At 44.9% G+C, this 17,464-nt stretch overlaps 1 protein-coding gene across 7 annotated transcripts in view; it reads left to right on the top strand.

Annotated features, from left to right (window-relative positions):
• The window catches only part of RIMS1 (regulating synaptic membrane exocytosis 1), a 2,255,956-nt gene that overhangs the window by 1,652,529 nt on the left and 585,963 nt on the right, over positions 1-17,464 (top strand). For 6 of the 7 annotated variants that reach the window (XM_069235695.1, XM_069235701.1, XM_069235700.1 and 3 more), the window contains one exon: positions 13,968-14,080. In XM_069235695.1, coding sequence (XP_069091796.1) covers positions 13,968-14,080 — 113 coding nt within the window. Of the gene's footprint in view, positions 1-10,396; positions 10,577-13,967; positions 14,081-17,464 lie in introns of all 7 variants that reach the window. The other variant, XM_069235694.1, reaches the window with a different exon arrangement.

Genomic DNA, 17,464 nt, shown 5'->3' with positions numbered 1-17,464 from the left:
GCCAGAGTCTGAAAAGCTTGCTGAAGGGCTGCCTGACCAGAATAAATGCCCTCCAGAAATGCATTGGTTTGTTGCAACTGCCTCTCTACACCCTGGATGGCATTCAAAATGGTAGACTGCCCAACAGTGAGGGACCTGAGGAGGTCAATGGCCTCCTCACTGAGGGCAGCAGGGGTGACTGGGGCATGGCCTGAGGTGCCTGAGGCGAAGGAGATGCCCACCCTCCTAGTTGAGCGGGCATGGGGCATAGGCTGAGGGGCTGCTGGGAGGGCAGTGCTGGGGGGGGTGGCGGCTGTACCTGTAGGTGCGGGGGCACAGATGGGCCCAGCACCACAAGGGAGCTCACATCAGAGGTTGAGTCCGTATCACTGGTGTCAGCTCCTGTCCCCGCCGTGGAGCTCCCCTCGCCCTCCGTCCCACTGGTGAAATCAGACTCCGTAGTGTCGCCCTCCAGGGCCATGTGGGATGCAGCTCCCTCCTGCTCCGGTGCCACTGCTCCTCCGCCTGATGATGCTAATGCACACATGTACAGGGAGACCACAAAAAGGGGGGGGAGATAGAAGAAAGACATGTTGAGTGCATGCATTACCGCTACCGTTGGCAGACACGACAGACACAGAAGCCCCCTGCACTACGCCACGCACTTGGGGTCTACTATTCAATCTCTGGGACATGGCCTACAAGGCTATGGCTGATATCTGCACACATGGATGTCACAGGAGCCTGACTAGGTGTAGTTGGCACTGTATCCAGATGGGTTGGGGTGCCACAGGGTCTGCATGAAAAAGGGGACTTAACTAGCACACTCGCCCTGGCCTAGGGAAACCCACAGCCTACCTCCCACACCCAGACACCTCCACTGTGCGCTGAATCAGCAGAATGAGAGTGTACTCACCCCCTTGTTGCTGTTGTGATGCCCTCAAGCGCCCATCCAAGTCTGGATACTCCACCGCCAAGATCCTGAACATTAGAGGGGTCATGGTGCGACGGGCACTCCTCCCACGTTGGGAGGTCATCCCCAGCTGGGCCACCGCCGTCTCATTGCTCCAGCGGCGAATGTCCTCCCATCTTTTCCGGCAGTGGGTGCTCCATCTGTGGTAGACCCCCAGGGTCCGGACATCCTTGGCGATGGCACGCCAAATATCCTTCTTCTGGTGGGCGCTGACCTACATGAATTGTATAGGGGAAAAAGAGAAGTTATTACCAATTTCACCGTCACAGTCATTGGCCCGCATCCCTAACCTTGGCATGTAGCACATGCACTCACCGTCATTTCCTGCACGCATCATTCTCCCCCCCCCCATATCTTTCATCCACACCACTCTACACAGGCATTGCTCATTCAGCATGCTCACAGTGTACTTACCTGTTTGTCTGGAGGACCGTAGAGTAGCGTGCACTGGGGGAGGATCCCATCCACGAGTTTCTCCAACTCCTCCGTGCTGAAGGCAGGGGCCCTTTCCCCAGACGCATGAGCCATTGTCTCTTCCAGACTGAGATCACAGCAGCACTTGCAGTGTAGGTCCTCTCCTGTCGAAGATCAGATAGAAAGTGGCGGTCACGTCTGCGGCGGTGCGTACCGTCACCGCCGGCGTACATCGTCATTGGCTCCTGGGACCCATAGGGTCCAATGTTAACCAATGCAGAATTGCGCCGCGTTCTTCGACCGCCTACCGCGACGGTGTACAACGCCAGTGCAGTTACCTCACATCCCATTGTCTCACTTTACAGGTCAGGCAGCCGCCATTTCAGGGGCCCACATGGCTTTACTTTTAACTGCGTCACACATACCTAGGAATTGGCTCAACACTCATACAGAAAAAATTTGGGTTCGGAATGGTTTTCTGAGTAAGCTGTGTTTACGTACCTCTGAGTTGGTTGGCTCTGTGCTCGCTGTTGTCCTTCATAGGCACCGTCCGCTGGGACATATGAGGAGATGGCGGCATCCTCTGGTGTACAGATCGCTGGTGGACCTGTCGACAATGGAGGAAAGACATGTAATCATCACCTACAGGCTTGATCGTGCCACAATCCTGGAACTGTGTGCCCAGTTGGAGCCAGACCTGATGTCACCTATCCGCCATCCCACAGGAATCTCCCCTCAAGTGCAGGTGCTCTCAGTACTCCATTTCCTTGCAAGTGTGTCTTTTCAAACTACAGTGGCCATAGCGTCGGGGATGTCCCAGCCTATGTTTTCCAACATGTTGTCCAGAGTGTTTTCTGCCCTGCTGAAACACATGCGGAGCTACATCGTTTTCCCTCAGGTGGAGGATTTGCCTACAGTGAAAGGTGACTTCTATGCCCTGGGACATATCCCCAACATCATAGGTGCCATTGATGGGACACATGAGGCCTTGGTCCCCCCCGCAGGAGTGAACAGGTGTACAGAAATCAGAAGAGTTACCATTCGTTGAATGTGCAGATGGTGTGTTTGGCAGACCAGTACATCGTCCATGTTAATGCCAAATTCCCTGGACTTAGTGCATGGTGCTTACATCCTGCGGAATAGCAGCATCCCTTATGTGATGGGGCAACTCCAGAGGCACCGTGTGTGGCTATTAGGTGAGCACTTGGAACCAAATCAGTGGGAATAGTTGTCTGGGGATATCCCTAAGAGTTAGTGTGTGTCTAACAGTTGTCTCTCGCCATTTGCAGGTGACTCTGGTTACCCCAACCTGTTATGGCTACTGACCCCAGTGAGGAATCCCAGGACAAGGGCAGAGGAACGCTACAATGAGGCACATAGGCGAACCAGGAGGATTATATAGCGGACCTTCGGCCTCCTGAAGGCCAGGTTCAGGTGCCTCCATATGACAGGTGGTTCCCTATTCTACTCACCAAAGAAGGTGTGCCAGATCATCGTGGCCTGCTGTATGCTTCACAACTTGGCTTTGCCATGACAGGTGCCTTTTCTGCAGGAGGATGGTCCAGATGGAGGTGTTGTGGCAGCTGTGGAGCCTGTGGACAGCGAAGACGCAGAAGCAGAAGAAGAGGACATCGACAGCAGGAACTCTGTGATTCTGCCTACTACATGTACTTTAACACTACTACCTCTCTACTGTCTGTCCTTTTCACCCAGTGTATGGTCACTGAGTTGTCACTTTCCCTTACGATTTCACAAATGTGGGTCCCACTGTGTGACATCTGCTTTGTTTCCTCATGGACTAGATCTGTGTGACATAGGTATGTTGACATTACAATTGAAAGAGCATTTTGTCACTGTAATTGCTAATACACATTTTCGAAATCACAGACAGACTCCAGATTGTTTTGTGTTTTAAGGGTGTTTATGTAAGTGCTCAATATTGGAGGGGGTTGTAAAATGGTGAGGGGTGATGGTGGAGGAATGTCCATGGCAGAGTCCAGTCTATTAGTCTCACAGGTGCATTGCACATATGGGCATAGGAAGTGGAGCTGGGGCAGTTTGAGGATGGACAGGGTGACAAGGTGGGACAAAAGGATGACATTCAGGGTGGTCTCATTTCTTGGCAGGGGTCTTGGCATCGTTCTCTGTCTTTGTCCTGGATCTCAGGGACCATTTGAGAGGTGGTTCTCCATCTGCAGGGAGTGGGATGCTGGTGTGGTGGTCCTGTGGTGGTGCCTCCTGTCCACTAGCGCCGGCTGAGGTGGTGGGCAGTTCATCGTCCAGGCTAGTGTCAGGGGCCCCTTGTTGTTTCACAGTGTCCCTCCTGGTGTTGAGGACTTCCTTCAGCACCCCTACGATGGTGCCCAGTGTGGAATTGATGGATCTGAGTCCTCCCTGAAGCCCAAATACTGTTCCTCCTGCAGCCGCTGGGTCTCCTGAAACTTGGCCAGTACCGTTGCCATCGTCTCCTGGGAATGATGGTACGCTCCCATGATGTTTGAGAGGGCTTCGTGGAGAGTGGGTTCCCTGGGCCTGTCCTCCCCCTGTCACACAGCAGCCCTCCAGTTCCCCTGTTTCCCTGGGCCTCTGTCCCCTGAACGGTGTGCCCACTGCCACTGCCCCCAGGTCCCTGTTGTTGTTGGGGTGGTGGGTTAGCCTGGGTTCCCTGTAGTGGTGGACACACTGCTGCTTGACGTGTCCTGGGGACAGAGGTATGGGCCCGCTGGGTGGGTGCTGTGCTGGTGTTTCCAGCGGGGGAAGCTCTGTGGTGTCCTGTGCCAGTGTGAGGGGAACCGACTGTCCCGAGGTCCCAGCTGTCATCACTGTGGGCCTCTTCTGTTGGTGGTGTGGACATGTCTGGACCCTCCTGTGCAGTGACGTTGGGTAGGGGTCCTGCAGGGGTGTAAAAGCATGATTATTGCATCTGTGTGTGCCATGGTGTGCAATGGGTAGGTGACCGTGTACCCCAGTGCTTGCATTCCTGTGTGGGACCTTGTGTAATGGTGGTTTAGGGGGGTGTATGGGTATGTGCAGTGGGCATGCTTTAGTGATGGGTGTCCATGCTTTGTTGTTGCATGCAGGGTTTGGTGTTGGGATGTGTGGTTTGTGATATTGGGACATTTGTGAGGAGTTGGAGTGATGGGGGTGAGGGTGAGGGTATGTGATAGCATGCAGGTAGGGTGGGAGATGAAGTAGTTAAAGATTTGACTCACCAGAGTCAATTCCTCCAGCTACTCCTGCAAGGCCCTCAGGATGCAGAATAGCCAAGACTTGCTCCTCCCGTGTTGTTAGTTGTGGGGGAGGAGGTGGGGGTCTGCCGCCAGTCCTCTGTACCGCGATATGGTGTCTTGAGACCACGGAACGCAACTTCCCCCGTAGGTCGTTCCACCTCTTCCTGATGTCATCCCTATTTCTTGGGTGCTGTCCCACTGCGTTGACCCTGTCCACTATTCTTCGCCATAGCTCCATCTTCCTAGCTATGGAGGTGTGCTGCACCTGTGATCTGAATAGCTGTGGCTCTACCCGGATGATTTCCCCCACCATGACCCTGAGCTCCTCCTCAGAGAACCTGGGGTGTCTTTGCCGTGCCATGGGGTGGTGTGGGTGATGTGTGGGGTGGTGTGTGTTGTAATGTGTGGGGTGATATTTAGTGGGGTGTTGTGTGAGGTGCGTGGATGTTATGTGGGTGATGGTATTGTGTGCCTGTGGATGCTTGGTTGTAGATGGTGGTGTCTCTCTATGGCCTTCTGTCGCAATTGTGGTCGTAGGGGTTTGTGGGTGATGTGGGTGTGGTTTTTATACTGTATCAGGTGTGTGTATTTGGAATTGTCCAATGTGGTAGTGTTTTGTAAAGGTGTGTGTATTTTGAGCGCGGCTGTATGTACTGCCAATGGAATACCGCGGTTGAAAGACCGCCGCATGGATTTGTGGGTCGTGATAGTGTGGTCATATTTCTGTTGGCGTGACGGTGGAGGTTTTGTTTTCGCCAGTTTATCACTGACCTTTGGTGTGGCTGACTTGTGTGGGTGTGTCAGTTTTGGCAGATTCTGAGCTGTGGGTCATAATGACCGTGGCGGAATTCCGCTGCCGCAGCGGTGTGTTGACAGTCTTCTGCACGGCGGTAAGCGGCTTTTACCACCAATGTTGTAATGAGGGCCATAGTATTAAGTGATATAAGTGGTATAGTAGGAGCTTTGCATATCTCCTAGTACAGCCTAAGCTGCTCTGCTATAGCTACCTCTATCAGCCTAAGCTGCTAGAACACCTCTAATCTACTAATAACGGATAACTGCACCTGGCACAAGGTGTAAGTACCACAAGGTACCCACTATAGTACCAGAATGGTATTGAGGTGACAATTCAGTGATCCTAGACATGTTACATGGCCATGTTCGCAGTTACCATTGTGACGCTACATATAGGTATTGACCCATATGTAGTGCACGCGTGTAATGGTGTCCCCGCACTCACAAAGTCTGGGGAAATTGCCCTGAACAATGTTGGGGCACCTTGGCTAGTGTCAGGGTGCCCTCACACTAAGTAACTTTGCACCTAACCTTCACTGTGGGAAGGTTAGACATATAGGTGACTTATAAGTTCTTATAAGAACTTTAGTGCAGTGTAAAATGGCTGTGAAATAACGTGGACGTTATTTCACCCAGGCTGCAGTGGCAGTCCTGTGTAAGAATTGTCTGAGCTCCCTATGGGTGGCAAAATAAATGCTGCAGCCCATAGGGATATCTTGGAACCCCTATACCCTGGGTACCTAGGTACCATATATTAGGGAATTATAAGGGTGCTCCAGTGTGCCAATCAGAATTGGAAAAATTAGTCACTAGACTGTAGTGACAATTTTAAAAGCAGAGAGAGCATAAACACTGAGGATCTGATTAGATGAGCCTCAGTAATAGAGTTAGGCACCACACAGGGAACACATATAGGCCACAAACTTATGAGCACTGGGGTCCTGGCTAGCAGGATACCAGTGAGCCATATCAAACACACTGACAACATAGGTTTTTCACTATGAGCATAAACACTGAGGTTCTGATTAGCAGAGCCTCAGTGATACAGTTAGGCACCACACAGGGAACACATATAGGCCACAAACTTATGAGCACTGGGGTCACGGCTAGCAGGATCCCAGTGACACATATCAAACATATTGACAACATAGGGTTTTCACTATGAGCACTGGGCCCTGGCTAGCAGGATCCCAGTGAGACAGTAGAAACACCCTCACATATACTCACAAACAGGCCAAAAGTTGGGGTAACAAGGGTAGATAGAGGCTACCTTCCTACATAATTCTGGTCTTTGGCCGTAAACGTATGCCACTTGTCAAGGAACAGTAATGTCTGTAAACCTTGTTTAACAGTGACCAGGTGCACCGGAGAATCCTTAGGCGGTGAAGGCATACTGGTATCCAAATCCCCTTTGCTTAGAGGGTTGCCCATAACTGATCAGCAACTTTCCCTTGTTATGCTACGCAGAAAATTCATCTGCTTAGCATGGAGAAACAAAAGGGTGTTGGCAGGCTGTCCCTGCCGCTCAGTCCTAATAAGACATGAGGGAGCAGACAGTTGATTCTTCAAGAAATCAGACCGTCACCTGCCAACAGCAGAAGTCATTAGTAAAGCAGAGAGTGCACTTCAATTTTACTACATGGCACTTTATTCTTGTTCACCCTAAGCATACACAAGTTGGAAATAGGTAGAGGGCAAAGGTACTGGTTTACTGGCGTCCTTACGCGGCCAGAAGGAGAGATAACAGAAAAGTAAGGAAAGAAGTTCAAAATTCCACACCCTTGTGATCCTGCCCAAGAGCAGTTTGTGGCTGTATAAAATTGAAGCCTTTCCCGAATCCACAGGAGGCAGAACACAGGTCGAGCACAGGTGGTGATCCTTCATGCGTGTACAATCATACAAACATAACACAAAAGCGGGGAGCTGTCCCTGAACCGTGGCAGTGCGTCCTACCCTTTGCACTGGGGGTTCCTAACAGTTAAGTGGCCTAAACAAAAGCCATAATGTGAAGGAGATGATAAAGCAATTCATTATTACATTTGCAATATGAAAAAAAGTATCTAATGTCATGTCAGCCTTTTCTGCAGCAATGTCTACAGATGTCAATGTGGTAATCACTATATGTGGTCCTGATAGGATAGCAGTTTAGAGTTGTCACTTCCTGTGGTATGTCAATATATCCCACTTCTTTCTTTTTGTAGTCTTCACGTCTACCAGTAACCCACCAATATTCAAACCTCATGTATGCATTTAATGCCATCCATTCCATTTAACAGAGGCTCAATAACTATCAGACCAATTGCACCTATAGAGCTCACAACACAGTATCACATACAATCAGTACTAACTTGATTTATGGGTACTCCATTTGAATCCTTACATAGTTGTCCTCTGAGACTACTTTCAAAACTATTTTTCTGGTTGCTATAACATCACCTAGATGAGTTAGTAAATTGCAGGCATTAAGTTTGAAACTCCCCTTCGTGGCTAAATATGCACAGATGTTGGTGTTGAGAACCAGGGCTGCTTTTCTGCCAAAAGTGGTTACTCCCTTCCTCTTGGGTCAGTCTATCACCCTTCCTACTCTCTATCCTCCTCCACATCCATCTAAAGAGTAGGAAAGGCTTCATTGTTTGGTCCCTAAAAGGGCTGTGAGCTTTTATATGGGCAGAACTTGTGATCTTCAACAGGATGACCAGCTGTTTTTTGGCTATTTGGGCAAGATGAAAAGAAAAGCGGTGCATAAGAGGACATTGTCCAGATGGATCATCGTGTGCATAAAGATCTGCTATGCCATGGCTAACAAAGAACCACGTGAGGGATTAGAGCTAATTCTACTAGAGCTAAGTCTTCTACTTCTGCTTTAGCTAAAGGTGTCCCTGTAGTTGACATTTGTAAAGCAGCAACTTAGGCCTCCCGCCACATGTTTTAAGCACTATTGTTTAGATATGGAAGTGAGGAGGGACGGTCACTTTGCCTGTTCTGTTTTGCAAGATTTTTTGGTGTAGGTAGACAGGCACCCACCTCCGAGTGTGGAACTGCTTGGAGATTCTGTTCAAAGGATGAGAGTTCACCAGTAGATGAATCCATCAGAAGAAAAAGCTGCTTACTTCAGTAAAGCTTTTTCTGGTGGATAGAGTATCTACCTGTTGATTCCGTGTTTAAATACAGACCTGTTAACATGCAGAGCTTTATACCCTTCTAGGATTGTTAAGGCCATGTCCAGCCCAGAAAGCTAATTTAGCCACATCTAGTTAGGAAGGAGTCATCCCATAACAGGCTTAATGCAGACATGTTTGCCTTTGGTGTGCTTGATGTGCAGCATCTGCCATTAAATATGTTTTTGTGGGCATGTATCTGCCCAGTAGCGCTCAACAATCTAGAGGGCTAACTTTAAAAAATGGATCCTATGGCAGGCCGATAGGCTATCAGCCATTGCCACACAATCGCCTAGAGGTGAAGGCTGAATGGAGAACCCGCAAGAGGTAAGACCCAAACATCACCATAACAAGCAGGGGTGTCTGCCCTCTATCAGGGGTGACAGGGTGAAGGGTGGGAGGACTGTTGAAAAAACATTACCTTTCTGACATTCCCGCTCCTGGCCACCTCCATGACTCTCCTCTCTTCCTGGCTCCAGGGCACAAAGGACAGGCTCCAAATCCAGACGCAGCTGTCATGCTAAAGCAAGCATGAGAGCAGCGTCTGGATTGGCCTGAGCGGCTGGTTTGACGCTAGCTAAGGCAAAGGGAGCCTATGCCATTTCTCCAACCCAGCCGTGTTACACAGCCGGGTTGGAGAAATGTAAGTGTGCATGTCAGTTTGGCCGGCTAAGACGGACAGCCAAACTGACAATCCCACTTATGAGTGCCCAGCACTTCACTTCCCTGCCATGACCCCACCCCACCCTAAACTCCTGTGGCTCAGTCAGGCAGTGACAAATTTGTCACTGCCTGCCTGAGCAGGGGGCAACACCCCTGAAAACAAGCCACCTAATTGTAGCCTACTACTCAAAAAAGTATGTTGATCAAATACTGAAAAAAAGACACTATAAAGCAGTCCCAAGGCTGAATTAAAAATATGTCTATAATTGTGTATTAACTTTATGCAATGGTTAAAGGTTTGAGCTTGTCTGAAAAGAACAGGTAGTGTCTGCCATTAAAATGCTTTTGTGGTGCTGTATATGCCCAGTGTCTGACATTTTAGAGCGTTGACCTTCAAAGATGGTACACACATTAGGCAAATAGACTATTAGATTTCTCTGTATGACCACCAGATGATGAAGGCGGACTGTAGAGCCCAAAAAGAGGTAAGTCCTAGAGATCGCCAAACAAAGCCTCCTTAATAGTAAGATACGCTTTTAGATAAGACGTATATTTGATATTTCCAGAAAAAGGAAACTTTTCTAGCCTATTTCTGCTGCACAGTCTCATTGGCCTGCCTATTATTTCAAATGTTGTAGTTCTGAACACTATGGATGGGGTGGGATGTGGTTTTCAGATCAAATTTCTTCAGTCCATAGATTTCGTATAAAACCTTGTGTTTTTGTCCTCATGTTTAATTTCAATTTCATGTTTGCCTAGAACTATTCCCCATTTTTATGGTTTTATTTTCACCAGGATAAAGCAAAAACTTGAATGAAATTTAAGTCTCTTAAACTATGATATTTGGTGCTGGTGCGTGTCTAGTGACATCAAAGTATGAAAAATGTCAACTACTAGCTGAAAGCAGGGTTGTCCATGTGCAGTAGTGCTCATTGTTGTCTTTAGAAAAGTTGCAGGATATTTGTGATATGTTTATGTCAAAATATGATCATAGTATAGGAACATTAATCTACTATCTAAATTCACAGTTGTTAGACTAATGTAAGTTATACATTTTATTTGCATTTCCTCAAATCCTTCAAATGTGATACTGTATATTTTGCTCTTATAGGTTTCTCCATAGGACAAAAAAAAACAGTTTTGGGCTGTTGACTCAAAAATCTTTTTTGACCCTAATGTTATAGAGTACTACCAAGTCATTATAGAAGGGCACACGCAGCCCCAAGAACGTCCTATCAGCAAAGCTTTAGGGGAAAATACTACACTCGCTCCAGGTCAAGTGAGCCTTCTAGTGTCAAACACGTGTGCTCAGTACATCACCTAGCTACAGGAGTGTCGGCGCCACCATCTCCACTTCCAAGAAGGTGCTATTACTTGTACAGCACTGTGTTCGTGTACTGCCTTCCAGATGTCTGTGTTGTGTTGTACCTCCCCGAGTGTACAGTGCAGTCACGCTTGCTGCCACTGTGGTGTGGTGATGTTTTTCTTCATAGTAATCACACCCACATCATATCTACCTTATCCCTTCTTCAGCTGGCAGCATCTCATTCAGAAGGATTCATTGAAAGCATTTTTCATTTGCCGCATTTATCGCAATGTGTCCTTCCATTGTATGTGTTTTCTATTTGATCGATAACGTTTGAATATTGTGTTTATAAAATGCCTTGTAAAAGCAATACTGAAAAATATATACATGGACTATATTGTTTTACTCACAGCTATAAACAATATTTCTCATTCCAAATGCTAGGTTTTATGTTTTTTATAAATACCTACATGCTTGTATTTTTATTAACAGGTAAATCTTACTTGATACCTTGGTACAAACTGCATCATTTTATATTTTAATTGTATTCACTCTCTATAGTTTGTCTGATAGTGTAAAAGAGATGTCCATTTACTCTGCATTGTAGATGTTTCTTGTGGCACCCCAGTGCATGATCTGCTCTGCAGTTACAAGTCAATGTTATGGGAAAATGCTCACTGGTCTAGAATACAAAGACTAAGGGCTTGATTTAGAGTTTGGCAGGTTGGTTACTCCGTGACAAACATGACAGATATCCCATCCGCTTTATTGCGATTTCCATAGGCTATTATGGTATCATAATAAGGTGGAGGGGAAATCCGTCACATTGTGATGGAGTAACCCCCTCCACCAAACTCAAAATCAGGCTCTAAGTCAAAGGAATTATCCTTGAGGCAGACAAGCAACATGTTTCCCAATTTATTTTGCTTAGTTAGGGAATATGAGTTGATTGGTCATGGGACAAGAAGTATTTTAGTAATAAAAAAGCTCTTGTATACATGTAGGAGGAAGTTCATGTATTTCTGAGAAAATAACGCTTAAGAGATTGGTGGAAACAGTTTGGTTTTACTTTTTTGGTATTCTCCATTTTTACTAGGAGAAACAATAAAAAATACATCATTGATAGTATTTTTTAAAAGAATTTATATTTATTTGGCGGACACATCTCTGTTTTATGCACTGTTTCATATAGCACCATAAACATTCCATAAATAAAATATACCTTGTGAACAAGTTCAAATATCCATTGCTAGTAGTGGGCATACCTCATGGAGTTTCACTCCTTGGAATTCCATGGAGATACATGAAAAATCTGCGAATGGGAGGAAATAGGAACCTTGAGATAATTGTGCTGATTTTTAGGACTGGTAGCTTATTTCGTGCTGAAAAATCAGCGTGAGCAGGACCACATGGCCTTCAGAGGGGACTCCTTCTCAAGTTGATTTTTCTGCCGCTTAAGTAGATTTTCTACTCGAATAGCAGTTTTCTGACCATGTACAGTCTCATCTGGCATCAATTGCCTGCATTGGGGAAACCTCACCACGTGCTCTCCTAGCAATAGAAAATCACAATAGAGGATGCCAAATCTCACTTGCACACTCCAATTTGTCATTGGCGAGCCTCAAGAAATAGAAAAACTCCACCATGTGGCGGTTAGCAGACTTTTATCAGAACTCCATGTTTCCAGACTAACACAGAGTGGCCAACATTCCACCAACTCTGTTGGCAGAATGTATTGCTCACCCCTAGCTAGGCTAAGACAGATGAGTTCAGAAATGATTATGGGGCAGATGTACTATTTACTTTCTGGTTGCAAAAAACTGGTCGCAGTTGGCACTAGTATTTTTGCAGTCAGTAAAGAATTTTAAGAACTGCCCTATATGTTAATGGTTTTGTTGTTAAAATTTCAACACATTAATGAGGAAGGTAGAAAATTGTGACTCACTACAGGTGGAGGCCATCACAGTAATAGAAGCCTGGTGGGGTCAGCAGGCCACCATGTCTGATTGCGTTTAAATAATGCAAACTCCTTTTTTAATGCAGCTGCTTAAATTCACATTTTTAAGGTATGTTTAAGAGTTGGTAGTAGTCACTTGGACCTTTGCCTACTCACAGCAAACTTTTGCTTTAGTTTTACAAACATTTGGGACCCCTTCCTTTTTACAATTGCAATACCACCTCCTTTGAGGTGTCAGTACAATTCCAATGTTTTGTGACTGCATTTCAGTAAACAAAACATATATAGATGTGATACTTATTCAGTATTTCCAGCAAGCCTCGGAATCCCGTTTAAGGAGTCAGGAAAACGTTTCTGACTCCTTAAATTAAATTAGAACATAGAAAATAGAATTGTAATGATTGCAAACGCCAATTGGAGGATTTGCAACCATAGTTGGTCTGGCCCAAGTGTTTTGTAATTAATATTATATCGGTTAGGCACATTGATATATATGCATGCATTTTGTTAAAGTTCAAAGCCATACTCTATTCTTGAGAATAGATCAGTATATCTGCAAAAAGAACTAAGATAAATTGATAAACAATTGCATTATGTTTTGAAGGCAATATTAGGAGTGGAGTCTGGAGGAGCTAAGAATGCTCATATGACAAAGTGTGACCGAGGTGATTTATTTTGTGACCAATAGGGATGAGATACGTTTCAGTATTGATCATTTGTTCACATGGAAAATTTTGGGGAGGTTTTTGCTTACTAACTAATACCCCTCTATTTAAATGTATTTTGAGAGCACGCAAGACATGATCCAATCAGGATGTATGAACACAGCATGGCAGAGTTAATCAGATCTCCTCTCTTAACGATAATCAGAAACTCACCCAGATCCTGCTGCAATTTCACCATGGATGTCATTAGAGTAGAATCCTATTTTCGAGTCAGGGTTCTAAATATTACGTTAGAACACGGCAAGAAAGATAAGTAGAGAACTAGCAGGGAACAAATAACTGAGATTGTGAAAGTTACAACTAAAATAGCTGAAATTATGGTTTTATCTGGATGGCACTGTTTGCAGTAAATGGGCAGTTGACTACACATCACAATGGGTAGTCACAGTGAAATAGCAGGTGCGGTAATAGGGACAGTGAAATATTAGGTAATTTCAGTTTAGTATTTATACAAATTTAGGTTAAAATATTAAATGTAATATTTGTTTTCAAAAGCCAAAGTATGTCCCTCCTTTCTCACAATTAAGACACACATCCGTTGATGCCTTTCAGTGTAGTGCTTCGTAATGTCAAAATCGTATTTGAATTAAAAATTAGGAGGAGCTCGCCGGCAATGTTTTTTATAATTATTTTGACTTCACTGCTTTTGCAATGCATTCAAAGATATGTGCAATGCTTTTCATGAAGCCATAATGTAATTCTCATGCCATATATTTGATGAGAAAAAAGACATTCATTATCTTTTTCGGATATTCTTCCATTTGCAGAATACACCAACAGGGAAATACATTGCAATCACATTCGGGAAATTTTACGTACAGCAATCGTAGAGGAAGACAACTTCCACAGGTTCCGGTGCGGAGCAATAGCATAGAACAAGGTACCACATAATGATCACATACGTGTTCAAACTATATGTTTCACTAATCACATGCTAGTGGTTTATGTTTGTTCATAATCGTTCATTTATGAATCTTGTATATTCCTGGTGTCTCTTTCATTGCACGACATAGCTTAATGTATTTGTTATGTGTTTTTGCCTGCTTTGTTACATTGCTTTAATGCAAATGGTTACTTTTTGATATGCAAATGAAGGAATTTTTGTATCCCTGACGCAATGTCTGCGGTGTTGCTTTGTAAGTGCTTAGTGTAATAAATATATATTTACCTTGTTGTTTGCTTAGTTAATCATTGACTATTACCATACCATGACCATGACCATGGTGTTATATGAAAGTTAGAAGCACTTTATCTCAAATGATGAGCTCATCAGAGGATGCAGTGAGCAAGATCACCAAAATAGTATTCTGTGTTTTCACTGATTTCCTGTAGCTTTCAATAGAAGTAATGTAGAGTGCGGTCTATGTTGCTTTGCTAGATTATATACACTTACTGAATATCGGTTTTTACAAGGCCCTTCGAAATGTAAATTATGATGGCGTATTTCGCTCACTTTAGAGAGGCTCGTGTTACTCATGTTAAGGGAATTTCCTGAAATTAAGCCATTATGCCATGTCACTTTAGGGTCATCGGAAGGAATTTGGGACAAACCTATTTTGGGGGCCTCTGTTCGGAACAGCTTTGAATTGATGATCCAATTTCAGCAATTTCTTTGCCAGGTCACAGGACAGTGCACAGACGCACTCGCGCAAATTCTCAATGTGTTTGTTTTCATTTAATATTAATGGATTCTGGAGTATGTTTTTAATATTGTAACACATCAGCAGCTCATTAATATTACTGCAAATAATCTCAGTGACTCTCTCCTATTTCTCGTATGCGGGGGTCCTGTATTGATCCGAAATAAACTTTTTAATGGATGTTCCATGCTATACAAACACAAAATGTCTATGCTAAATGTCAATTATAGACTCATCACTCTGAATAAAATTAAATTAAATTAAAGGAAAACGGTATTTAAACTGTTTTAAAGAATTATTCAAGGTAATTATGACCCCACGCCCACTTTGCCCATGCCTTAAAAAGTCTATGTCATTTAATTACGCCGCCGTTCGTGGCAAATTGATAGTAGGTGAACAGCCAGAAGTTGTTTGTGCAAGTTGTGGCTATAATTTTTTAATGCAACACGCATCCTTGCATCAAACATTATGGGCCTCATTCTGACCCTGGCGGTCATGGACCGCCAGGGACGGGGTCGGTGGATGCACCGCCAACAGGCTGGCGGTGCATCCAGGCCAATTCTGACCGCGGCGGTAAAGCCGCGGTCAGAAAAGGGAAACCGGCGGTTTCCCGACGGTTTTCCCCTGGCCTAAAGAGTCCTCCATGGCGGCGCTGCAGGCAGCGCCGCCATGGGGATTCCGACCCCCTTCCCGCCAGCCTGGTCCTGGCGGTTTTGACCGCCAGAACCAGGCTGGCGGGAACGGGTGTCATGGGCCCCCTAACAGGGCCCCACATTGATTTTCAGTGTCTGCATAGCAGACACTGAAAATCGCGACGGGTGCAACTGCACCCGTCGCACAAAAGCAACTCCGCCGGCTCCATTCGGAGCCGGCTTCATCGTTGCTGTGGCTTTCCCGCTGGGCGGGCGGGCGGCCTTTTGGCGGTCGCCCGCCCACCCAGCGGGAAAATCATAATGACCGCCGCGGTCTTTTGACCGCGGTACGGTCATCTGGCGGTTCCCGCCAGGCGGGCGGCTACTGCCGCCCGCGGGGGTCGGAATGACCCCCTATGTGCCTTCGGGAACATTTTAACGTCGGAAGTGGAAACATTTTTTGTTACTCGAGTTGCAACACTTTAGGATCATTTGTAAAATGTGTGTCATGATGTAAAGATAGTATTATCTCAATGTGAACATTAAGCATCTAGTTCTTGAACACGTGCAACTTCCAGGGTTGTATTTTGGAGCTATGTTGTTATGTCTCAGCTGTGCTGTGGACTGGTATCACCCACTGTAGGTCCAGGGAAGGTCAGATTCGTGGCACATTTTTATGATACCTTTGAAAGCTCAATGCACCTACACTGAATCTACATGGCATTCATATTCTAGACCAGTGGTTCTTAACCTTTTGACACCTGTGGATTACTGGAATCTTGGGCCCCCATTGTATAAATATTTGAATCTGAGGACCCCAACTCAGTCAAGACTGAAAACAAGGGACCCTGGCATAAACAATTTCTATGATTTGAACCATGAAACAATAAACAAATACTGAAATACCTTATTCACAAAGAAATATAAAAACACAATTTCAATTTTGATGGGAAATGTGTAGCTTTTCTAAATTCATTCAAGGCAACCTGATGGCCATACTATGTTCTGTTTGATGCACTTGCACAGTCCCACAAGTCAATCTGAGGATATTAACTTAATTAGCCTCCGAGACTCTCTTAACATTTTCAAATTTCAAAGTTGCTTTTTTATTTTTATGCACTTTATTAATCTGTTCATTGTTTAAGTTTCTAAGCAGTCACACCCCTCCTGAGTATGCTTAATGGACAGCAAAGGGTTGTTGGAACAGAGGTTAAGAACCATTATTCTAGACCTACATCGGAAAAATCACGTCACAGCCTGCTTACTCTGAAGTCTTGCAAATATGGTGTCTTTGAAATTAAATTGAAAGTGCTTTGATTTGTCATCATAGATATTTATTTAGGGTCTGGTTTAGATCTGGTTGGAGGGAATACGCTGTAACAAACATGAGGGATATCCCGCCCACCGTATTACAATCAACATAGGATATAATTGGATAGTAATACGGCAGACAGGATATCCTTCACATTTGTGATGTAGTATTACCCTCCGCCCAGATCTAATCAGGCTCTTAATCTTGTAGTCATTTAGGGAAACAAAGGTACCTATTTTACAGTGGGATGAATGATAACATGATTGCTACCCATATCATGTGAACATTATGTTTCCAAATTCAAATAGACATGTGATTACATTTTGCTGTTGAAACTCATTGTTCTAAGAGTGCCAAAACAACAATAGACAGAGGTATCCAACAAACTATGAATAATGTATCTAATCATTGATAATACTTAAGTCAGTGTGAAATTGTGGTCTTTGAAAAACAAAGCTGGACACACTGCATTATAAATAAATTTCCAGTAGGGCTTTTCCTCCCTCTGTCATTGTTCCCACTGTGCTTTTCCTATGAAATGTATTCATTTACATTTGTTTTACTTATATACTGTGCCAAAATCAAAATATCAGAGTATATGCTTGCTTCATGGGTAGTAACTACACTCTTTTATTGGTTTCATGCAAGGTGCTAGTTTTCTGATGTGTCTGTATGTTTTA

The sequence above is a fragment of the Pleurodeles waltl genome, chromosome 5 (assembly GCF_031143425.1).
Source record: "Pleurodeles waltl isolate 20211129_DDA chromosome 5, aPleWal1.hap1.20221129, whole genome shotgun sequence".
NCBI lineage: Eukaryota > Metazoa > Chordata > Amphibia > Caudata > Salamandridae > Pleurodeles > Pleurodeles waltl.
Note: the sequence above shows the minus strand (reverse complement) of the source record. Positions and strands in the feature narration are given on the sequence as shown.